This window comes from Wyeomyia smithii, chromosome 1 (assembly GCF_029784165.1).
Source record: "Wyeomyia smithii strain HCP4-BCI-WySm-NY-G18 chromosome 1, ASM2978416v1, whole genome shotgun sequence".
NCBI classification, from domain to species: domain Eukaryota; kingdom Metazoa; phylum Arthropoda; class Insecta; order Diptera; family Culicidae; genus Wyeomyia; species Wyeomyia smithii.
Window position 1 is genome coordinate 94,528,418 of NC_073694.1, and position 25,672 is coordinate 94,554,089.

At 41.5% G+C, this 25,672-nt stretch overlaps 2 protein-coding genes across 7 annotated transcripts in view; both read left to right on the forward strand.

Moving 5' to 3' along the window:
* The window catches only part of LOC129733821 (glutathione hydrolase 1 proenzyme-like), an 840,124-nt gene that overhangs the window by 157,860 nt on the left and 656,592 nt on the right, over positions 1 to 25,672 (forward strand). The window lies entirely within an intron of this gene.
* LOC129733822 (uncharacterized) lies at positions 19,862 to 22,397 on the forward strand. 2 transcript variants are annotated; one of them, XM_055695343.1, is made up of 2 exons: positions 19,862 to 21,938; positions 22,019 to 22,397. In XM_055695343.1, exon 1 carries the CDS (start codon positions 20,132 to 20,134, stop codon positions 21,620 to 21,622), a length of 1,491 nt encoding a protein of 496 aa, XP_055551318.1. In that variant the 5' UTR covers positions 19,862 to 20,131; the 3' UTR covers positions 21,623 to 21,938; positions 22,019 to 22,397. The 2 variants fall into 2 exon arrangements, with proteins under 2 accessions (XP_055551318.1, XP_055551319.1); XM_055695344.1 differs by having other exon boundaries at positions 19,862 to 21,695; positions 21,781 to 22,397.

The window sequence follows — 25,672 nt, forward strand, 5'->3', positions numbered from 1 at the left end:
TGTTTCACTTCAATATTTGGTATTTTCGTGCAACGTAAGAACTAACATCACTCATACGACGCGACGCGGGACAAAACACAACGCTTATCGTTCTTACTACATTAAACATTTTAAAATTTTTACCTTAAAACTCGACCGGTTTCGGGCGTAATACTGCTTATCTTCAGGAGGAGAGTCCGACTGGTTACACTTCTTTATACGTTGTTCGTATACGTCAGAGAAAGAGACGCTAGGGGACTCTTTGCTTTACTATGTTAAATAGGCAGGATGTGATGGGGGATCGTCTTCGTTCATCAGCGGTTCTGTCGAATTACTGATGCGAAGCGATTCTTTGTCCTTCAAATTGCAATGTGTTTTCGCTTTTGTGCACGATTTGAACATTAGGTCTTCTCAGCGTATTTTTTATTGGATTGGTTACTTTAGGGTAGAATGGTAAACTGATCCTTTTATTTCTCTACTTTCGGGCAATAGTGTGGTGATATGTTGTTTCTCTTGCTTGCGTTTGTGTTTCCCTAGAATTTTGTCCACGAATCTTTTATCGCAGCCATTTATTTCTGCTGCTTTGTATATTTGTTGCTGTTCTTTGGCAAACTCCTCGGCTTCCATTGGCACATTGAACAGCCGGTGGGCCATGGCATGAAAGGCTGTTTGTTTCTGTCCCCCAAAGTGGTTGGAGTCGGACGTTATATAACGGTCGGTAGACGTCGGTTTTCTGTAGGTCCCAAACTTCAATGTGCCATCTTCCTTTCGGGTGATCATCAGCTCTAGGAAGGGCAATTTACCCTCAACTTCCCGCTCTACCGTAATTTGATTGAGTTGTGACGGGAGTTGAGCAGATCTAATGTTTGGGGTAGGTAGCGTTCTTTCACCGGGGCAAAAACATCATCCACGTATCTCTTCCATACTCGTGGGAAATAATTCTCTTTTCCCGCGGCCTCTTCGAAATCGCTCATGAAAACGTTGGCTAACAGCGGTGAAAGTTTGCAGCCCATACTTAGGCCAAACGTCTGTTTGAAGCATTTTCCTCTAAAAGTGAAGTAGTTTTGGTTCATACATACCTCAGCAATTAAAAGGTAAGCTTCCATGTGGTGATGTGGCACCCGGCTGCGTTCTAAATGCCGGCGCAGGCTCTTTAACGCGTCGGTAACCGGTACGCTTGGAAAAAGCGCTGTGACATCGATCGATACCATAATTTCCCCTCGCTTAATTTGCTGAACCAAATCTACAGAATTTTTCACACTTTTTCCGTGGGTTATCGGGTACTTTTTCATTTCTTCCACCAACCACGCTGCCATTTTCTCGGTTGGTGTGCGAATGTTGGAAGAAATCAGTCTCATTTCTACTGGATTTTTGTGGATCTTCGGCAGGCAATATAGCGATGCCACTATCGGGTTGCGGGCGTGAAATTTCCTCTCGAGTCTCTCTTCACCCATTAAATGTGCTACCTTCTGTCGCGCGAAATTTACTTCCTCGACCATCGCATTCAGAGGATCCCTAGGTTTGCCGTTTTTAAGCCGTCAGCTGAGTGTGTAGTGCATAGATGTGTAGAGGAGGAGAAAGTGTGTTGGCGGAAGGTCGTGGATGGCATCCAATCTCGACAAACGAGTGCACACAACCAAACAGTGACATTGCCAAAAATTACGGTCTCCCGAAAATACACAGGCAGAAGGAAAGAAGAGATGCACGCCACAAATGAAAGACAACTTCGTGGTCAATCTCTCTTCCACGCAGTTTACATAGGCTGAGCTGAAGCTGCTTAACAAAGGCCTGAATTTTGCCGTTCCCTCACAGTGTGCGCCTCTCGCTGATATGGTCAGTAATATTGAAGCTGCTATTGAGCAAAATCCTTTCAAATCACCTGGAAATACGCGAAAATTTATTCGACCTTTTTTGATTTGAATGAAACTTTGCAAACGTATTTGGCTTAGCAAACTGAGCATTTTTCACAGGTGGAGAGATTTTTTACATCCATGAGTTACATTCTAAAAGGGCGTATGCCTTTTGGCATAGGTTTTATTCGAAGCATTGTAGCCCAGAAACCGTTGGTTGAATAGAAAAACTGTCTGAGAATGAGTTGTAGCGAATCGAAAATGCATCATAAAAAAATATCCACTGTACAAAAAAAAATTTTTTTTGACCCAAAAAAATTAAAAATAAACATTAAATTTCAATTTAAAAAAAAAGTTGAATTTTTTTTTAATTTTTTCGTTGAAGAAACTTGACGTTAATACGCAACTTTTTAAAAAAAGTCCAGGGTGGAGAAATGAAAAATGATTTTTTTATGGTAGATTAATTGTTTTATTAAAATTTTAATTCAAACATTTTTCAAAATATTTGTATTCTGATGATTTTAAAAGATGCAGAGAGTCATTTTGAATTAAAAAGCTCTGGGTAGTAAACATCCTAAAGGCATTGGTTTTCGAGTTATTCCTTTTTTAAGCTCGAAAAATCATAATCATTCAGGAAAATACACGTTTTTCCTAATTTGTCCATGGTTCTCCAGCGAAAACCTTACGTTCATTGAATGCTTGATCAAAAATATACAATTCATTCTTTGACAACAAAGCGATTGGGCGAACGGTTCTCAAGGAAAGAGTTAGATGTTCTAAGTGATATAAATATATATAAGAATCAAAAATTTATTTTCGAGTTTTATTATCTTAGGAACATATTTTTTTATGACATAGATACTCTACAGAACTATTTTCACCTTATATTTTATATACATCATAAGTAAATAATTCGTCATCTTTTGAAAACAGCTTCGTTTGTATCTTGTTCTCTGAAATCGGAACAAAAGAGTAATACTTTTGTGTGGCAGCTATTATTATAGATTTTTTGAAAATAATGCTCCATTCTGTTACTCCTTGTTTATATTCTTCATATGATACCCAACTAAATGACATTTTTGATGAATTTTTATTACTTTTCATACAATCCTTTTGCGCTTGTTATGGGATGTTCATGTTCTTTAGCTAAACTTGCATTTCCTGCCATTTGTTTTAATATGCCACTAATTGCATCGCATGGGCCTTTAACATGAGAAGTCGCAAAAAAATGCCACTCTGCATCGACGTTATATTTTGTTTTGAACTTGCAAAGACTTGCAAAGTTTTTTCTATTTTTATATTGTGAGGCAGCTCCATCAGACATTAATATCGCTTTTTTCAATTGTATTGTTGTTTTAAAAAAACTCATTAATTTGGCAATGAACACCAGAACCGCCACAGTATCATGATGGAGTACTTCCGATATTATGATGAAGCTGATATTCTTAAGCGTTCCAGATTCTGAATAGTAAACAAAGAAGGGATGAATGGTGGCTTGACTATCATTCCAATAACTACACGAATCAAAAATTGATAAAAACGTATTAAAATGAGCTTGACTGTTCAATTTTGACGTAGGACTACGTCTAACCGCAGTATATCGAGATACATTCTAAGGAAACTAAAAACCAAGGTGTAACGTCGGTATGAAAGATTTCAAACGGTAATACTGATGTAACCACATGATCGATCACAATGATCAATATGTCGTTAGATTGATAAAATAATGGACAATTTTTTTATTCTTCAGTTATCATTATCAATTCATTGTTAAACAGTGAAAATTTCATAAAAGTTTCAAAGTCGAATTTTCACGAACAATGTACCAATCACATGCGAGCACGCCTAGCACAGACTTCATGAGTGGACACCAAGGGCCTGCTATGATATCCTGCATAGCAGTGGCAAAAAAAAATTGACAGAATCTCCCCGTCCCAATAGGTCAACTAATGTTTGCTTTCATGAGCCTAAACTAATTTGATGTCTTGAAGGTGGAGCTTTTTCGTAAAGTTCGTAACCACCTCCACTATCAGACAATCTTACGTTCTGCTGTAAGAATGTCATTAAAACTGATGTCTTGAAAGAAAACATGCTTGCACAGGCAACAGTACTGCACCGAGCAATGTATGAACAGAGCGCTGGCGCTGGTCTGGTCACTCGTCGTCTATGAGTGCTAAGTACTCGATATTCTTTTGTGTGCAGCGAAGCCAAGTGAAGACTACATTGCCGCTGTCGACGCACAGCTAGGCGTGTTTGGTTAATGTGTAGGTATCATTTTGCGATCTGGAACACAATCGAATTACCGTTTGAATTGTCATCTTCTTCTTCTTGTTTGGAATAGTAACAAATATCAGAACTCAATATGATTGTTCAGTTACCGCGAAAGACGCTGCGCTGCCGGGGACAACAAAATTCTATATGTGTCGTTAAAAGCAGATAGCAGGGTAAATAAATTTGGTGCATTGTACAAATAAAATGCGTTGTTTATTTTTAAGCTTTACACTCTGATTTATTCAGAATTATTTAAATAACTAAATATAGCGTATTTAAAAAACAATAGAAAACTAAACTGCTCCTCACAGATCTTTGAATAGATAGTTGAACGAGCTGTACTGATGATTATAGGTAATGCTAGTTAAATGAATTTAGTTCAATATAACAATCCCGCGGTGGCGGTATATAGGAAAACCAAGTTAATTTCATCTTGTTATTAGAGTTCCCACATTTGTATGTTATTTGTATTTTCCAATTAGTTTTTTTGACAATAGCAGCTTCAAAATATTACCTTACTTGTAACTGTACAGCACCATGCAAACATTACTTGCTGAGGCTAATGTTGCTTATCATTCGAGTCCGGTTTATTTTTAAAGATAAGAGACAATTGACTTTTGAAACTGATTAAATTTTTTTCTGATTCTGTTTACTGATAAAATGTTTAAATTGACCTGAATTGAATGTTAACGTGTTCATAAAATTTTATGTCAATGTTGAATTTTCTGTGAATGTACATTTTCGACTGAAAAATGTAATTCTTTATCGTTATTTTTTCCACGAACTTGTAACTGCAGGAAAACTTTTTTGTGACATCTTTGCCGCTTTGTGGTCGGTGAGTGAGCTGTCTTTCACAAGACAAATAAATATAGAAAGAAGTTGAATTTCTACTAAATCGTACTCAATTTAGATCTGTATAGAAGGTAACCTTTTCGCGTATTGAAGAAAATTGACTGTATCAGAATGAAAGCTATTCTTAAATGTTAAAGAGAATATTTTTTTCTTCTAAACTAGAGTGCTGCAAATAAATAATCGAAATACAGACCCCGTACGATTTTGGCAACACGCCAGAATTTTTGCTCTTGCCAAAATCGAACCATACCAAAAGTTAACGGTTCTCTTTTCATGACTATTTTTCTACTAATTAAGTGGCCTATGACGACCTTAACAGTTGATATGGCCACCAATGAACTAGTTTTAGTTCCAAGTCGTTTCAGGTATCGCTTGATGAATTTAGGCTGACGACCTAGATACTTAATATTACCACCCTAAAAATTAGAGGCATAATCATGCTTTGATCATGATCAGGAACAGGAACCATTTTACCGATTCCGGTCATTCGCTTCGGCAACATAAAGAACCAAAATACTTCAGAAGTAAAACGAGTTCAAATCGAACAGAGCCACAAAATGACATACAAAACTATTGAAGTCCTACGTCAACTATGCGGTCGTGTCCTGGATACCACCCTCCTACTTTTTTTTTAAATTTTGCATTAACGTTTTCGTTTAATTTGCGTAAGCTTGATGAGCACCGATGATCAGGAAAGGGTTTACAGCATTTGGGCTTGGTGTATTCCATTTTCACTTTATTCATCTTCACAAAATGCAAACTGTTACTAACACATCTGGAGTAGTGCAATCGTATTTATATACGAAAACAGATATTATAGGTAACCCAGTAGTTATTGGTTGCGTACTTTACAAACAGTTATTATTAGTAAACAAGCAGGTAGTGTAGCACGACAAACATATTTTTTTATAAAACATTCGGCAAGGGGCATGGGCGTTGCCAGAATTCCGAATAGGGGGGGGGGGGGGCAAGTTCTTCAAAATTTTAGAAGTAAAAAATTCAATTTTTTTACTAACACTAAATTAAACTAAACTGTGGAGATCGGAGTAAAGCACGAACGCGGACCTGCGCAATTTTTCTACTGCGTCACAATTTTCTCGCTAAATATTTTTAATTTATTGTTTTTGGTTGAAACAGTATTATATAAAGTTAGTTTTCACCGAAAACCGCCAACGTTGCCTTCCGTTTTTGAAGAAACAGCCGATATTAGTCAACACGCAGGTCGCAGTATTAGGCAAAATGTATGAAGATCAAGCGGATTAAAATGCCTCTTAAAACTTAGGAAGTAATCGAAACCGCCTTAAGGAGAAGTTTTCACTACAGGAGCCAACGAATGTCCTATGAATTTTTCTCTTCAATTTATCCAAGCTGAGTGATACTTGACAGATGAGTATGATCGATTAAGGACTCAAAATAAGGATTGGCTGAATAGGATCTGGATCGAATTATAGATGGTGAGAGCTTTCTTTTTCTAGCTTAGTATTTCTCTATAATTATGTTCAATATTGATGCAGTACGGCAGGTGGATTTCTGCAGATCTGTATCGCGTTGTTAAAACTTATTAAAAGTACAAATCAAACTAACTCGATAAAAATTCATCGGTTTGCTAGTACATATATTCAAACAACGGATTCAGATTCAGCATACGTTCTCGTTCCCCATTGCATACCATGGCAAATCCTGAATTTGTCTCACCCCATCTTACTAAAACAAATAACGGTTTTGATCGCGCAATAGGCTTCTGAATTTTCAAATTTGTATTTCGCGCATCAGTTATCATAAAGTTACCAGAGCTGTACCTTATTAAAACAATTCCTATCCAGTGATACTCGTAGAGATGCAGTGGTACCCGCGGTCTCCAAACAAAACGAGTATCACCATCCCTTTCCTTCCCAAGTAGTACCGCCTTTTGGTCGTGGCTGGCGTCGTTATTGGTCAGTGGTAAAAGTATTGTGAACCAGTGAAAATTGCACGATGAGTATGTAATGCTAGTCCCAAGCACCATAAATCTGGTTCATTTTGCAATTTTCTTAGTTCGACCAATCACGGAGTGCAACAACGGGCGGTCTCCCTAAGTTAAGCTAAGCTAACAAGAAACATCAACTTAAATCTAATGTACTGAACGAGAGCTCAATCGTGCTTGTTTTGCATGGTGATACAAGTTCAATTTCAATTGCTTTCTCAGTCGCAGGTAAGAACGAACGGGCTTCAGCAAGCAAGTCTATAGGATCCCGGTCTTCCAAGTTCTTACCGTCTGCTCTCATGCTGTTGCAATGTTGATGCCAGACTTCCACCTCTCCAACAAAATTGTTAACGTCATAAAAAAATACGAAAGCTCCGGTTTTGCACTTTAACTCTTCTAACGACATGCGTATTACGTTAGCAGGATGCAGCGAGGACAACGCGTAGGCAAGTGCACTATCTTCCATGAACCGTGTTTCCTGTAAGGTTATTAGAGGATTAAAATAAGGAATTGTCAATGCTCGATTCCAATACTAAGCTAGTTGATGCAGGTGGGTTTGCCCAGTACATTTGCCGCTGCAATGTCCTTAGTGGATCAACTGAAAAACCTGTGCAATACCACGCAACATAGGGCAAGCATGTCAATCAATTATTTTTGATCTGGCTGATATTTTACACAGATGTTTCAATGGGCTAAAAATGTCGTTTTGTGCTAACGTATGCGTTAAAAAAATGGGTTTTTTCGGATGGTGGTAAAAAATAACTAAGACAGATAATTAGGTTTGATTGATTTCCTATGGAAGGTAATTATGCTAGCTTACGTGCAGAAAAAATCTACGATCTTGCGTGCGGGATTTCGGTAGTTAACCGGAACATTCGCCATGGCGGATGAAAACATGCGTGTAGGCATGTTTTTAAATTCTTTTTTCATTTTATTTACCAACTCCTCCTCAAATTTCGCGACAAAATTGTTGGAGTTGATCTTACGCTTCAGGCTTGCCAGAAATCTTCGACGAAACGCAACTTGGGGACGTTGGGCGGGTTCACCAACTTGGGAACCACATCGACATTTAGCCGTTCCATCTCCTCAAATGATCGCCTCGAATAGTGAGCCGACTCCAGATCCGGCCAAAACACCGTGTCTTCGGCCTTATGGTATTTTTTGGTGAACGACACTACTTCCGGCAGGTACTTCGTACTATAAATTCCCCCGTTCTCGGCCAGTCCGGAGCAAAAGAAGAGCAACTTTGACATCCCCTTCACGCTGATTGTCAGCCACAGCAGCACCGTCTTGGGGAACTTGGTGTGTAAAAAAATTTCACCTTAGTGCTTACTTCTTTCGTGTGGGAAGTGAAATACAAAGTGCCCTACCAGTTTTGGCAGTTTTTGTCCATTTTTTTAAGCGCAAACGTTATTAGAGTTATTGAAAAAAAAAATCTGCACTAATGCCAGCGATTAGGGGGGGCAACGCCCCCTTCCCCTGCCCCCCCTGGCTACGCCTTTGGCAAGGGGGAACGTGTAGGTAGGCTAAGGTTTAGCGCTTGAGTTATTTATCCAATCGTTTTGTTGTCAAAGAATGAATTGTATATTTTTGATCAAGCATTCCAATGAACGTACAGTGATAGGCATAAATAAAAGCCCACCTTGAGTATTTAGAAACATTTCTCGATTTCTAGACTTTTATATAAAAATCTGCAGCCGTCATTCCACACGATTGTTTGTTATTTATCACTTTTTCAGATAATTAACGAGTTTTGTCATTTTTGTTGGATTTTGTTTACTCCATTACATGACTTCTTGAATGTGTGCAAAAATGCATTAACAAAAATAAAAGCCCACTCCCAAAAAATTATATGGAAATCATTGGAAATCTTTGAGTCACTCGTCGTTTTCACATGTTATCACAGCTAGGGCTGTGCGATATTATTTACAATCACTCATTGGTTCAGTTGACGCGATATAAACAAAGTGTTGTTCACATTGGCACATAAAAGTCGATTTTTGTTGTTTGCACAAAGAGTTTTCATCAAAATTAAAATGGGTGGGAAAAAAATCAGCATGCAAGTCCAGAATATCGTAGATCACGATCATTTCGCAGCGGAAGATTGCAGAGAAGTTTGGAATAAGCCGGGGAGCAGTCTGTAAAATTGTGCAGAAGCATAATACTTACGGTTCGCTTGCTGACAGATCCCGAAGAGGCCGTCGTCGGAAGACCGATAGCTGGACGGATCAACGAATCATCCGGGAAGTGAAGAAATCTCCAAAAATATCGGTCAAAGTGGTTCAGGAAAACCTCTCGTTGGCGGTTTCGACAAGAACCGAACGCCGTAGACTAGCTGAGCATGGAATAAAGAGCAAATTCACAAAAAACAAATAACGTTCCGCAATCCTACATCATTCTTTCGCCACAATCTTTCTTGCCGCTTCTTGTTGAAAAGCTCAAATTTCGATTCATCAGTCCAAAGTACTTTTTTCCAAAAGTCTTTGGTTTTGTTCACATGTTTCCGGGCAAATTCCAACCGTTACAATTCATTTTCTTGCTAATAAATAGACTTTTTTTTGTGAATCTGCTCTTGAGTACATGCTCAACTAATCTGCGGCGTATGGTTCTAGCCGAAACCGCCAACGAGAGGTTTTCCTGAACCACTTTGACCGATATTTTTGGAGATTTCTTCACTTCCCGGATGATTCGTTGATCCGTCCAGCTATCGGTCTTTCGACGACGGCCTCTTCGGGATCTGTCAGCAGGCGAACCGTAAGTGTTATGCTTCTGCACAATTTTACAGACTGCTCCCCGGCTTATTCCAAACTTCTCTGCAATCTTTCGCTGCGAAATGATCGTGATCTACGAGATTTTGGACTTGCATGCTGATTTTTTTCCCACCCATTTTAATTTTGATGAAAACTCTTTGTGCAAACAACAGAAATCGACTTTTATGTGCCAATGTGAACAACACTTTGTTTATATCGCGTCAACTGAACCAATGAGTGATTGTAAATAATATCGCACAGCCCTAGCTGTGATAACATGTGAAAACGACGAGTTACTCAAAGATTTCCAATGATTTCCATATAATTTTTTGGGAGTGGGCTTTTATTTTTGTCAATGCATTTTTGCACACATTCAAGAAGTCATGTAATGGAGTAAACAAAATCCAACAAAAATGACAAAACTCGTTAATTATCTGAAAAAGTGATAAATAACAAACAATCGTGTGGAATGACGGCTGCAGATTTTTATATAAAAGTCCAGAAATCGAGAAATGTTTCTAAATACTCAAGGTGGGCTTTTATTTATGCCTATCACTGTATGGTTTTTGCTGGAGAACCATGGACAAATTAAGAAAAACGTGTATTTTCCGAAATATTATTAATTTTTCAAGCTTAAATTTAAAATAACTCGAAAATCGATGCCTTAAGAATGTTTACTACCAAGAGCTTTTTGATTCGAAATGACTCTTTGCATCTTTTAAAATCATCAGAATACATATATTTTGAAAAATGTATAAATTAGAATTTTTATAAAAAAATTATTCTATAATAAAAAAAACTATTTTTCATTTCTCCATCCTGGACTTTTTTTAAAAAGTTACGTATTAACGTCAAGTTTCTAAAAAAAAAAATAAAAATAATTCAACTCTTTTATTTTTTAAATTGAAATTTAATGTTTATTGTTATTTTTTTTGGTAAAAAAAAAATATTTTTGTACAGTGGATATTTTTTTATGGTGCATTTTCAATTCCCTACAACTCATTCTCAGACAGTTTTTCTATACAACCAACGGTTTCTGGGCTACAATGCTTCGAATAAAACCTATGCCAAAAGGCATAAGCCATTTTAGAATGTAACTCATGGGTGTAAAAAATCTCTACATTTGGCGCAATCTTGCTCTATTCAGTGTGAGCATTTCACACTGCAATCAGCAGTACGGCAGAATGTTAAACAATGTATCTCACGAACGGTCAGCAATCAAAATAATACAGAGAATAACAGTTTTGAGATGTGGTGTACGATCCGCCAGTTAAAAACACGCAACGTGATTTATTCTCGTGCGGACAAGGGGAATGCTGTTGTGATTATGGACAAGGAAGACTATGAGTCCCGCATCTGTGACATGATCAAAGCCGGTCCGAACGAGGAACATAAATTTAAAAACGGCAAACCTAGGGATCCTCTGAATGCGATGGTCGAGGAAGTAAATTTCGCGCGACAGAAGGTAGCACATTTAATGGGTGAAGAGAGACTCGAGAGGGAATTTCACGTCCGTAACCCGATGGTGGCTTCGCTATATTGCCTGCCGAAGATCCACAAAAATCCAGTTGAAATGAGACCGATTTCCTCCAACATTCGCACACCAACCGAGAAAATGGCAGCGTGGTTGGTGGAAGAAATGAAAAAGTACCCGATAACCCACGGAAAAAGTGTGAAAAATTCTGTAGATTTGGTTCAGCAACTAGAAGGGTTCAAAATTAAGCGAGGGGAAATTATGGTATCGTTCGATGTCACAGCACTTTTTCCAAGCGTACCGGTTACCGACGCGTTAAAGAGCTTGCGCCGGCATTTAGAACGCAGCCGAGTGCCACATCACCACATGGAAACTTACCTTTTAATTGCTGAGGTATGTATGAACTGAAACTACTTCACTTTTAGAGGAAAATGCTTCAAACAGACGTTTGGCCTAAGTATGGGCTGCAAACTTTCACCGCTGTTAGCCAACGTTTTCATGAGCGATTTCGAAGAGGCCGCGGGAAAAGAGAATTATTTCCCACGAGTATGGAAGAGATACGTGGATGATGTTTTTGCCCCGGTGAAAGAACGCTACCTACCCCAAACATTAGGTCTGCTCAACTCCCGTCACAGCTCAATCAAATTTACGGTAGAGCGGTAAGTTGAGGGTAAATTGCCCTTCCTAGACCTGATGATCACCCAAAAGGAAGATGGCACATTGAAGTTTGGGACCTACAGAAAACCGACGTCTACCGACCGTTATATAACGTCCGACTCCAACCACTTTGGGGGACAGAAACAAACAGCCTTTCATGCCATGGCCCACCGGCTGTTCAATGTGCCAATGGAAGCCGAGGAGTTTGCCAAAGAACAGCAACAAATATACAAAGCTGCAGAAATAAATGGCTACGACAAAAGATTCGTGGACAAAATTCTAGGGAAACACAAACGCAAGCAAGAGAAACAACAAATCACCACACTATTGCCCGAAAGTAGAGAAATAAAAAGGATCAGTTCACCATTCTATCCCAAAGTAACCAATCCAGTGAAAAATACGCTGAGAAGACTTAATGTTCAAATCGTGCACAAAAGCGAAAACACATTGCGGGACTTGCTATGCAATTTAAAGGACAAAGTTACCTCAGATGAGCATTCCGGAATATACCGGATTCCATGCCAGAATTGCCCCTCGGTGTATATCGGGCAAACTCGACGCAAAGTTAAAGTGCGAATCAAAGAACATAAACATGCCGTTGATAATACAAAGTCCTCCGAATCTAGTGTAGCCGCCCACACCGTAAATTTAGACCACCCAATAGACTGAAAAAACGCGAAATTATAAAAATCGTAAGGAAAACGTCCCACTGAAATGCTTGGGAATCGATTCACATCAGTAATTCGACAGAACCGCTGATGAACGAAGACGATCCCCCCATCGCATCCTGCCCAGGGCTCTACATTTTCAAAACAAAACAATGAAACTGATATATTCGCGCTGTCATTTCAACTCGAACAGTTTCGTTTTCCCTTGATTCCTTTCGGTTACTATCAGCGAATCATTCCTTTCTCTCTTTCCCTCTTTCTTCTTTCGGCTCATTCCAAATGAAATTAATGACTATTTTAATCAACGGAGAAAGTGACGGAGGAAGAGACTTTTTCCTTTCCTTCCGCGTCTTAATTGAAATTAGCACCGCATCGCGTCGTTTGATGGTAGTTTTCTAATACCGCAGGCCGTAGTTAGAACGGCAATGGCATCCAATAAATACGTTACGCAAGCTCCGATCAATATTTCCTTCTCTTTTCTATATATATATAGACTGTATGGAAGCCTTCTGTCTCCGTCAGCGCTCATTGCCATTTTCAATTGAGATTCGTCAGGTGAGAGTGATTGTGATAATCTCCGCTTTCAATTGAAAAGCGTTTGTATCAATTGAAGGCCCTTCAGTTGTCAGAATCACAGCAAGAGCTTTCGACTGTGTGTCATGTGACTCACGAAGTGCTCGAAAATGATACAAAAGCTTTTCGATTGAAAGCGACGAGTCAAAGCGACGAGTCACTATAACCTGATAATTGTCAATTGAAAATGACTTTGTCAGGCTCTGATCCTGCCTATTTAACATAGTAAAGCAGAGAGCCCCGTAGCATCTCTTTGCTCTCTGACGTATACGAACAACGTATAAAGAAGTGTAACCAGTCGGACTCTCCTCCTGAAGATGGGCAGTATTACGCCCGAAACCGGTTGAGTTTTAAGGTAAAAAATTTAAAATGTTTAGTGTAGTAAGAACGATAAGTGTTGTATTTTGTCCCGCGTCGCGTCGCACAGTGCGTTGAATGTATGGGAACGCGGGACAAAAATCAAAACAGCCATTCCAGTTTTTTTTTTCAATTGGCGTGACACGAAAAATGTTTAGTACTGATGAGAGCTACTATTTGAATAAGTGGCGAATGCCAAATGCGTAATCGCAAAAATATCTCAAACGCCATATTTTTGTACATAGGCATTAAATGATAATTTTCCAAGAATATTATCCATTACGAGATAAAAGGCTTGAAAAGCATATTCAAATAATTTATAGGCGATGAAAAAGTGACCTAAACGCCATCACAATCAGTTTTTATTATTATTTTTATTTAATACCCTTTTGATTATGTTTATATACGGTTTACTGTTGCAAAACATTTAGACATCATTAATCCAGGAATCTTTTATGTGTTTTACACATAAACTACGTGTTATACATAAGACATACATAAGGGACATATATACGATAAACTGCTCACTCTTGGTTCCAGAGGTATCATTCGAAAACGCGAATTCCGGTTGAAAGAGCAAACTTGAGCAATGGGAATCACTTTCAAAGTTTGAAGAATATTCCAAATAAGGGGAAAAAGTGAAATTCAGTGAGGTACTTTGGGGTACTTTTTTTGACGATCGATTTTAAATCGAAAGTGTCTTTTTTCTTCAAGCATAAAAGAGCATGACCAATAAGCCTTTAACTTCCAGATGCGCTGCGTTATATCTCAATAGTAACATTTAAAATGTAGTAGTTACATGCCTCTACCGTTGCCATATTGGTTTTGACTTGAAAAGATATAGAGTACATATATTAAAAAATTAATTTGAAAACTATGAGAATTTTTCAAAAATAACGTATCTTTTGAATAGTTGAAACCACTTCACATGAGATGCGTTTCATAATCGTATGGGTGAACTTACGAGGTTAATTATATCATTACAGTACGTCTCAAACATGTATAAAACATATCAGCATATAGAATTGGTTCGATAAGAAATCAACTTTTTTAATTTTTGTCTATGGAACGGTGCAACGTTGTGCGTCGTATGAGTGAAATACTGTTTCATTGCATCATTGTTTACTTTTAAAGAATGTTCAGCAATGTCATTCGTGCTAACGGAATTTCAACCTGGCCGCATAGTCGGTGCTCGTGAAGCAGCTGCTACGATTGCCGAGACCTGTAAATTGGTCGAAAGCTACGGTTTGCAGAGTTATGCGAGAATTCATGAAAGGGATAACATACCGCTGGAGGAAATTCGAAGACTGTACGAATCGATCCCTAGGAGGATTCAAGCAGTTCTTGCAGCTAATGGTGGCCCTACTCCGTACTAATAAACCAAAACACATCCATTTCCTAACAATCCTAAATACATCCATTTCTCAATTCAGAAGTGGTTTTTTGGCATACTATCAGTGATCGGACCCACTAAAACCCTCCAACCTCCAGCCCATAATACTCCCCGGAACGACCGCTAAGTAATGCTTCGGGGAGCTGCTTTTATGCTCTGTGCAACTTCCTGGCTCTTTCAAGTCTCTGAGATAATTAGCTAACTAACCTGAAGACTGGCAGTTAGCTGGCACTGGCGTGTCGGAGATCAACCTGTCACCTGCTTTGCAACTCTAGGAATATTTGAGAGGCGGCTGCACAAACCGTCCTCCAAATGTTCGAGTCTTCACACTTTTCCTGAACTAGATTGTCCGGAGTAGTGTCTGGCCCGATCATAACCATCATGTCGCTGCGCGCTTGCGCAAAACGACAACATACGAAGAAGACATGCATAGCAGTCTCTTCCGCATCCATGCACTCTGGGCACATGAGGGACCCCGCATGCTCGAACCTGTATAGGTACTGCCTGAAGACACCATGACCTGACAGGATCTGTGTCAGGTGGTAGTTAACTTCTCCATGGCGTCTCTTGACCCACCTGGATACCACCGGAATAAGTCGGTGCGTCCATCTACCTCTCGTGGAATTGGACCATTCCTGCTGCCATCTGATCATCGATAGTGATCTTCTGGTACCTCATATGACCCTTGTGTAACGTTAGTCGAAGCAATCTACATCCTTCCTAATGGCTATGCTGATAGGCATCATGCCGGACAGGACGCAGATTGCGTCGTATGACACTGTACTAAACGCACTCTCAACCCTCAGGCGCATGAACCTGCAGGTACTTTCCAGTTTACTACGATAACTGTTAGTACCTAGCGCATTAGACCACATTGGGCCTTTGTACCTAAGTATGGTCGAAACCACGCTGACAAGAAGTTTATGCTTGCTGTAATTCACCGCTGAACTATTCGATATCATTCTAGATAGTGCTGCAAAAGCCGTTGAAGCCCTCTTTCAAGCATAGTTGACGTGACTCTTATATGTGAGCTTATCGTCAACCATAAACCCCAAGAGCTTCAAAGATCGCTCTGAGGTGATTATGCAGTCTCCGACTCTGACCGCCGCCTGTTGCTCTGATTTGCGGTTATTCACAGCCGTGACCTCCGTTTTGTGGTACGCTAGCTCCAGTTTCCTGGAGTGCATCCAGTCTTCCACCTTGCGTATACATTGAGCGGCCGTCAACTCGACCTCCTCGATCGACTCGCCGTAGACCTCTAGCGTTATGTCGTCTGCAAAGCCGACGATCACAACTCCTACAGGGAACTTGAGTTTCAACACCCTGTTATACATGACATTCCACAACACCGGTCCCAGGATAGAACCTTGCGGAACTCCTGCAGTAATTGGGACGCACCTCTGACCCTCCTCCGTATTGTAAACAAGTATTTGGTTCTGGAAGTAGTTTTCCATAATCTTGTACAGCGACACCGGTACATTGATGCTCCAGAGCGCAAGAGCTATGGAGTCCCAACTGGCGCTATTGCACACATTCTTCACGTCAAGCGTGACGATTACGCAATAGCGTATGCCCCTTCTCTTGCACTGGAGTTCTACCTCCACCGTCTTGGTGACGGAGGGGATAGCATATAGCGTGGACCTACCCTTACGGAAACTGAACTGGTTACTTGCCAGACCGTTTACACCCTCCGTGTACCTCACCAGTCTGTTGAGGATAATCCTCTCAAGCACCTTGTCCGCAATGTCCAACAGGCAGATAGGCCTGTATGCCGATGGGTCCCCTGGGAAGAGACAGTCATCCAGGCACCTCTGCATGACTGCCCGAAACAGTTTTTATCGCCAGCCTGATTGCCAGGTTATGGATTCCATCCGGTCCCGGTGCCTTGCTCACCTTTAGGGAGTTGGCGATCACGATGAGTTCCTCATTCGTAACCCTAACCTCTCCCTCAATCTCGACACGGCTGTCGTCGCTCACGGCTTGGATGTTCGTCAGGTTGGCCTACCATCCCTGGTCTGTGTCTGAGATACTGAAACGTGGACGTAATACTCGACTGCCGGAGGTCAAGAACTAGGCTCGTGGCGTGGAAAGAGTATCCCGATGATACCCTCCAGCATCGCTGGTGATCGCTTTGCAGGCGCCAGCAAGCCTTTGGTCTTCGCCATTACGATCCTATAGGCGTTTTTCCTGCATGGACTTCCTCACTGCGACCAGAATCGTAGATCTATTGTGAGATATGCCCGGGTGTCTCCTGTATCCCGCACTTCTGTTAATAGCAATACCGCTATTGAGAAGTGACATGCTTATTATTATTGTTCATCAGTGCTTGTGTGTAATGTGATACTCTTTCTTACACGCTTACTGTTCTACTATACCGATACTCGTTCCTCTTTGCCGAATATCACCAATTATAATTCCCTGGAGAAGTTTCGTCGTGCGCCCTTCTGGTCAGTTTTATTGATAAGAGGGACTTAATTTTTGTTAAGAGGAAGTCACGCAAAGGTATTGTAGATTTCAGCGTAAAGGAAGGGTAACTGGTGGGAAGCCTGAGAATAAACCCATGCTTAAGTCCTTTTTTTTGACACTGGATGGCCTGGTTCTACTAAGATTCGAACCCACGACCATCCGCATGACAAAGCGGACTCGGTAACCTTGCGGCTACGCAGCTCTCCTATCCCATAGGCGTTATCCCACGGGTTCTTATTGGCACTCGCGCATAGCCTATAGAAGCAGACCCTCTTGCTTGCCTTAATCGCACTCTTTAGCACCGATCTTGCTGAGCTAAATGCTACGCGGCACTCAATTCTCTGGTCGTCTGCTCGCGCATGCTGCATCCTCCGTCTTGCACTGAGGAACGCTGAGGCGGTGGCTTCCCATTCCTAGGTTGACGGGTCCTAGGCATGGTGGCGTCGCACGCCCGTGATAGAACGGCAACTAGTTCATCAGCAGTCGGGCGGAGCCAATCGCCTCCATTGCACTCTCTTCTCATGGTTCTTCGCATACCTCGGCATAGAAATGCGATGTATTCCAGCCGCGGACGGTGTGAGTGTTGGTTCTACCCGTCACTTGATGCCTCGCATTGTTTTCTCTACTATAGCAAACCGACTGGTGGTTGCTATTAGTGTAGCCATCGTTTTCCCTCCAGTTCTGGATCAGTCCTGGGTTGGAGAACGTCATATATATGATCGACTTCGCACCATTTCTGCTAAATGTACATTTGGTCCCAACGTTGGCCAGATCTAAGTTGAGCTTGCCAAAGCTTCTAACACGATCTGACCCCTCTGGTCCGTAGAGCGACTTCCCCACTCAACAGCCAAAGCGTTGAAATCACCCGCCCCCACCAACGGCGTTAGGCCCGTTAGCTTCATGGATAACTGGTGAACCTTTCGGTATACCAACATCGCGGAGCAGAGACACTGCAGTAAAACACTCCGTTAACCTTGGCAACCGCGTACCCTTCGCTTGAGTTGAAAACAACCTCCTGAACCGCGAACCTGCTCCCCGTCCATACGGCCGCCATACTGGACTTATCCGCAACCAAGTTACCATTTCCTGGAGGAATACGGTAGGGGTTGGATACGATGGCGATGTCCGACAGCGACTCAGTAACTGCTTATCAAAGTAGCTGCTGAGCCGCTTAGCAGTGGTTCAGGTTTAGTCGCGTTACCCCTACGCCCGTGGTTTCGCAGCAGGCTTACAGGCTGGGCTCCTTGGGCCTCCCATAAAGTGTTTGGTGTCCCGTTTTTCGGAATACACCACGCACTTCGGAGGCTCCCCGCAATCCTTCGCTTTATGGCTTGCACCACCGCAACGTCAGCGTAACTGGCTCCCGCTGGGCCCCTTGCTAGTCGGAAGGTGGCCACCTGGGTCCCCGCTGGACCCTGTCGGAGGCGAATTGGCGCAGGGCCACCTCCACCCGCACTTATTTTTGAGGGCTCTTGCAACGTCGCACCCCTCGGTGATTTCGTCCAGGTTTTTGAACTGGAGAGTCACCTCCGAGGTGAGTGCCCGAACCTGCACCTCTTTTCCAAGCACCTGCTCGGCCACCACCTTGTAGGAAGGGCCCTTGTTCTTCGCATCATTTCAAAGCTCAAGAATCATCTCGCCAGTGCGAGATCGACGGATGGTCCGCACATCCACCCCTTGATCCTTGAGTTGAGTTTCATTCCTCATTTTGTCATGACTTCTGAGCAGCCTTAGAAAATGTACAGTAATACGACAGCCGTTAGACGATAGGGGGGCTTCTTCCTGAGCAACAGTAGCAACACCAGCAAAAACGTAACAGTCCATGGAAACAAAATTGTGCGACTTGCAGCGTTGCCGTTGCGTTCGCCATGGACTTCAGTGATTATACTACTGTTATGCTCCTTGCCTGTGCGCGATGCAAAGTATGCCTTTTTGTAGTGTTTCATTAGAACTTAGACACATGCATCGTAATACAGCGAATTTATCAATGATTTTCCTTTTCATCATAGCATGCCTGTCGTTACCATTAAGCGTTGTAAAAGCTTATGTTAGCGATGGGTAAGATGAATCAATTGCAAGCAGCTGTGTGTTTATTCGCAAGAGCATATAGAAGAATTTAAGGTGCGCCACTTCTCTGGGTTTCCCCTGAAGTTTCCGGATCTGGGAGGTAGTCTCCGGGGTTTCGGGGGGAAGCGAATTTTCTCCACACCAGCGAAATTATTTTCAACCTGCAACCTGGAAACAGCATAAATCAAAACGTGAATGAAAAAGTTGAAGAGGTTGTTTATAAGACACGACCACAGAGGTAACTTAGAATACGACAGCCTGTCTTATGTCAATGTCTTTCTTGGAATAGGTTTGGGAATACACTCAATTGGGGTTAATTAATTTAATAGTTTCATTGCTCCAGATGACGTTTACCTCTTTAGCCGGCACCGCGGTTTCATTTGCTGCCGTATCCAAAACAAGAATGATATTGAATTGTTTTGTGGCTTTTTTGTATCAAGTTGCGCTAAGATATCTTAATTTAGGCAGTGGCTACGAAGAGGCTATAAACAAGGGCAAATAGTGCATTCTCCATCTATGATCGTTCTCGTTGTGTAATGTGCAAGTACGTTGCAGTCTTTTATTGCTCTCGTTTTTTGTAACATTTACCTGTGAAAACCGTAGCGTTTTTTCGTCAAAAGTGCACTCACGTGTACTATCAGAACAATACTAATCAACCGTGTATAGTGCTTGAAAATTGATAGCCGTTATCGGTAGAAATCGGTGAAAAAGATCTACCTCTTGTGACCGAAAGTGCCGCAGCCTTCAATTTCATCGGTTGGCTCCCTACTAGGCCGTTCTACGGCTGAGGGTCAGGGGAAGGGGCTAGACAATGACGACTGTTGCTTGTAACGTGTGCTCGATGAAGATCGTCTCTGAAAACGACAGAATATACTGCTTCGGTGGATGTGATCAAATTCTGCACACACGCTGCTCTGATCTTAGTGATGCTGCTGCCAAAGCTGTACGTGAAAACAATGCATTGCAGTATATGTGTTTTGCCTGCAGGAAAAAACAAACCTCACTGAATGACTTCCAGAAGCAATTTACCCAGTTGGCAAAAAAAGTAGACGAACTGTTCGATTGCATCGATAAAATTAATCTGACGCTACCGAATTTGGTTAGAGCGGAGTTCGAAAAAAATAATGCAGCACTACTGCCTAGTGTTCTCTCGGCTCTTAGTGATAAAAGTAGAGGCTGTAGCGTGCCATCTGTGGCCGTGTTTGAATCTTCTGCTGCCGCTGCTGTTGACAAACCTTCCTATGCGAATGTTGTTCGGGATTCGGATGATTTAAACTCGAAGGGGAAAAAGCGCAAAGCTGCTGATGATTTAAATACCAACCGACAAAAGCGTAAAGTATCGTCTGAGGATTCAGCGATGTTTACTCGTGATGCTGCAGAATCTGCCAATAACACTTCGGAAGGTGGTCTATTACGCTCAGGTAAACGTCGTAACAATGTGCAACTACCTATGAACAACCCGATCAGCACCCCACTTCTGCAACCGCTACCCTTTGTCTCTTGTCAAAGCCCGTGCTCTCCGCAACGCAAATCTAGTACGATTATGAAAATGGAACAAACAGTTTTGATTAAGCCAAATGCTGCACAACCTGCTGATGCTACTAAAAGCGACATATGTGAAAAACTTGACCCGATTGAATTTGCCGTTAAAGAGCTGCGAATGAAAGAGTCTGGTGAAGTGGTTATTCGATGTGAGAATCAGCACCTAGCGTCAAAACTTTTCAAGGCTGCCACTGATCGGTTGTCAGAGAAATACACCGTCAGCACTCCGAAGCCGTTGAAACCGAGACTTAAAATTGTGGGTTTTTCTAAGAGCATGAACGAAGAAAAGCTAGTAGACTGCCTGAAGAAGCAAAACCAAGCGGCCAGTTCGCTGGATATACAAGTCATTCGGATCACCTGTAATGATAAACGAAAATCAAATCAAATGACTGCCATACTCGAAACTGACGCACGGGGATTTGACGTATTAATGAATCTCGAGCGAGTTATCCTGGCATGGGATCGGTGCAGAGTCACGGAGGCGACCGATGTTGGTCGCTGCTTCAACTGCTCGGAATACGGACATAAAGCAGCAGCTTGTGCCAAACCTCCTTGCTGCCCCAAGTGTTCTGGCGATCACAAAATCGACCAATGCCAGGAAGACGCAAAAAAATGTGTTAATTGCCATCAATTTAATACCAAACGACAGCCGCCCCCTGACGAGCTGCTTGATGTCACCCATTCATCGTGGAGCAGTGATTGTCCCATCTACCAGAAACAACTGAAGAAAGCTCGACAGCGTATCGATTTCTCAATATAGCAATTAAATGCCAAAACATCTGATGATTTCTCGACAGCCGCTTCTAACCAGTGGAAAGATCTGGTTTGTCCAGGTAATACTTTTTTAAATATATGTCCTACCGAAGCTTTTGTGGATACTGCGCCCTCCCTCAATCGTATTCAACTACTCCCGATTAGATTGGACTCGGATTCAACCAGCCCAGTTGATGTCATCTGTACTCACCAATTATCTGAGCAAGCTTGGTCGAAATCAGACACCGATTCTTCCGCAATAACATCGTGGACTTCATCATCGCTGGATCATTATCACCAACTAAACGAACTGGTTGGCCCAGGTAATGCTACACTGACTATATGTCCTGCCGAAGCATCTGAAGATACTGCGCCCCGCCTTAGTCGTATTCAACCATTTCAGACGAACCCGGAGTTAAACTTCACCGTTCACTCTGCTGAAGCTGCTCTGGTCAATCGGACCCTGCCACCAGACGCGATCACTATTCATAAACCGAACGATCAATCTTTCAGAAAATTAGAAGTCTACTACCAGAACGTCCGTGGTCTGCGCACAAAAATAGATGATTTTCTTCTAGCAGTATCTGAATCATGTTACGATGTCATAGTCTTGACTGAAACATGGCTCGACGATAAGATATATTCTTCTCAATTATTCGGAAATTCTTATGTCGTATACCGAATGGATCGTAACCGCTTTAATAGCACAAAAACTCGCGGTGGTGGAGTTCTCATTGCTGTGTCAGTTTCACTAAACAGTTGCAAGGATCGAACTCCCGTAGATAACTCTCTTGAGCATTTATGGGTAACGCTCAAATTAACTAATCTGAAAATCAGTGTTGGAGTATTATATCTACCCCCGAACCGCAAAAATGATTTGGCAAGCGTAAACAAGCACATTGATTCAGTCAGAGCTATTTTTTCTAACCTAAAAGAACAAGATCATGCGCTTCTATTTGGCGACTATAATCAGCCTGGTCTAGTATGGAACCTCACCACTCGCAATTATCTCACTGTGGATGTTTTTGAGTCACACATCTCTGCTGCATGTTCGACACTACTCGATGGCTTTAGTCAGAATGGTTTGAAACAGATTAACCAAATTCTAAACACACAAAGAGGGTTGCTTGACTTAGTACTAATATCGGACTCACTTCTAGGACACTGTCAGTTATTTGAAGGCATAGAACCGCTAACTCCAGTAGACCCTGGCCACCCTGTCATTGTAGTTGAAGCTAAACTACCTGTTCCGACCGTTTTTGAACCTTACTCTAACGACACTGTACTGGATTATCGCAGAGCTAACTACGTAGCGTTGAACGAAATTTTTCTTCGAATGGACTGGACGTTCTTAGATACTGCAGACAACATTGACGAGGCAGTTGACTTTTTCTCGCAGTTTGTTAACAATGCGTTGGTTGAACATGTTCCTGCTTGTAGACCTCTTTTTAAACCAACCTGGGGAAATGCTCATTTACGGCGTCTCAAGCGTATAAGATCTAGGGCACTGCGTAATTATAGTAGAACCCGTTGCCCGTTCCATAAGCAACAATTTTTGCGTGCCAGCAATAACTACCGCCTCTACAACCGATATCTATATAAACGTTATTCCCTTAGAACACAAGATAATCTCCGTAAAAATCCTAAGCAGTTTTGGACTTTCGTCAACTCCAAACGGAAGGATAATGGGCTTCCCGTGGAGATGTTTCTAGATCATGACGTAGCATGCTCCCCTTCTGAAAAATGCGAACTTTTCGCCACCCATTTTCAAAGCGCATTCAACAACTACACTGCCTCCGCTCAGCAAGCTACAGATGCGTGTAGAGATACCCCTACCAACGCATGTGAACTGAGGAATTTTATTGTAAACCACCAACAGGTAGAATCCGCTATCTCCAAGATGAAATTTTCTACGTCACCCAGCTCAGATGGAATACCATCCTGTGTCCTGAAACGATGCACGAGCTCATTACTCCAGCCATTGACGTTACTTTTCAACAAGTCTCTCCGTGAAGGCAAATTCCCCACCAGCTGGAAATTGTCAATCATGTTCCCTGTGCATAAAAAAGGAGAAAAGCAAAATATTGCAAACTATCGCGGCATAACGTCATTATGTGCTTGCTCCAAAGTATTTGAGATCGTTATGAATGAAGTACTGTTCTCGAGCTGTAAAAACTATATATCAGCTGACCAACACGGGTTTTACCCCAAACGATCCGTTTCCACGAATCTGGTTCAGTTTACTTCATACTGCCTACGTAATATTGATGCCGGTTCTCAGGTTGACGCAATATATACTGATCTAAAAGCTGCTTTCGATAGAGTTGATCATGGCATATTGCTTCTAAAATTAAGTAAACTTGGTATCTCCGATGGTCTTATTAGTTGGTTCAGGTCCTATCTCACGGACAGACGGCTTTGTGTCAAGATCGGATCCGTATCATCTAAAAGCTTCTCCAACATGTCAGGCGTACCACAAGGAAGCAACCTCGGTCCACTTCTGTTCTCAATATTTATCAATGAACTGTCGATTTTACTGCCACCGGGATGTCGGCTGTTTTATGCGGATGATGTAAAATTATACAAAACTGTGAAACGCATCGATGATTGTCATGTGCTCCAACAATGGATCAACATTTTCGAAGAATGGTGCTCGAGAAATCTTCTAACGATTAGCATCAATAAATGCAATGCAATAACGTTCCATCGAAATCTGAACCCAATCATTTACAACTACAGCATTTCCAACCAACCTCTTGTACGAGTTGACCACATTCGAGATTTGGGAGTAATACTCGATTCTGGACTCTCATTTCACCTTCACTACGACAAAATAATTACTAAAGCCAACAGACAGCTCGGATTTATGTTTAAAATATGTAACGAATTTTGCGATCCTCACTGTATGCGGTCGCTGTACTGTGCTTTAGTGCGCTCGATTTTAGAGTCCAATGCAGTTGTGTGGTGCCCATATCAGCACACTTGGAAAAACAGATTTGAATCAGTGCAGAAGAAATTCGTAAAATACGCTCTTCGACGTTTGCCATGGCGAGATACAGTGAACTTGCCACCATATGAACACCGGTGTAACCTGTTGGGTCTAAGCACACTAGAACACAGGAGATTCGTTGCTCAGGCTGTTTTTGTCGGAAAAATACTGAAAGGAGACGCTGATTCTGAGCAAATTCTGACGCAACTTAATTTTTACGCACCTGAAAGGACTTTACGGCAGCGGGATTTTCTCTCTCTCGATGCCCGGCGTACGGAATACGGTCGCCATGAGCCGATCCGTTTTATGGCTACCAGCTTCAATGAGGTCTACCACCTCTACGATTTCAACTTCTCTAATGCGGCATTTCAACGTAAACTTCTGAATAGAGGGCGAGAACTTCAATGACAAGAATTTTACGAAATTAACTATAAAATTAATGATAGATTTATACTGACTGACCAATCAAATCATGTAACTTGTTCTTTTTATTTGTATTCGTTCTTGATTATACTTTGTAAATGATTTTGTAGAGTAAGAAAAGATATGAGGTTTTTATGCCTTTTTGAGTAACATACTGTGACTCAAAAGGGCTTTTCCTCATCACGAAAAGTTCATTGAGGCATATTTAGCCAGATGAAAACATCAAATAAATAAATAAATAAATAAACAGTTCAAATAACAATTTTCTGCATTTTACGATAGCGTAGATAATTTTGCAACTGATTGCTGCAATTAGTAAGGCTTGCGCGAAAAATTATGTGATTCAGGCTCACTAGTTCAGAAATTCTTCAGATAAACTTTGAGGTTAATTGTGTTTGTCAATGCCATTTATTGACAAGCGAATTTTTTTTCAACATGGCAAATTTTTTATTTGGTTTTGGATGATTTACAGGGATAATTAAATTCGACATGAGGAGATTTATTAGCAATTATCTATATATGAAAATTTCAATCGCTATACTGCTAGCCACACACGCTATATAGCAAGCCACACAAACTATAAACTATATAGCATATATAGCAAACCACGCACGCTAGCCGCACGTTATATAGCAAGCCACACAC

What these genes read in the sequence shown, in the direction of transcription:
- LOC129733822 (XM_055695343.1), top strand. Translation starts at nt 20,132, where the DNA reads ATGACGACTGTTGCTTGTAACGTGTGCTCGATGAAGATCGTCTCTGAA.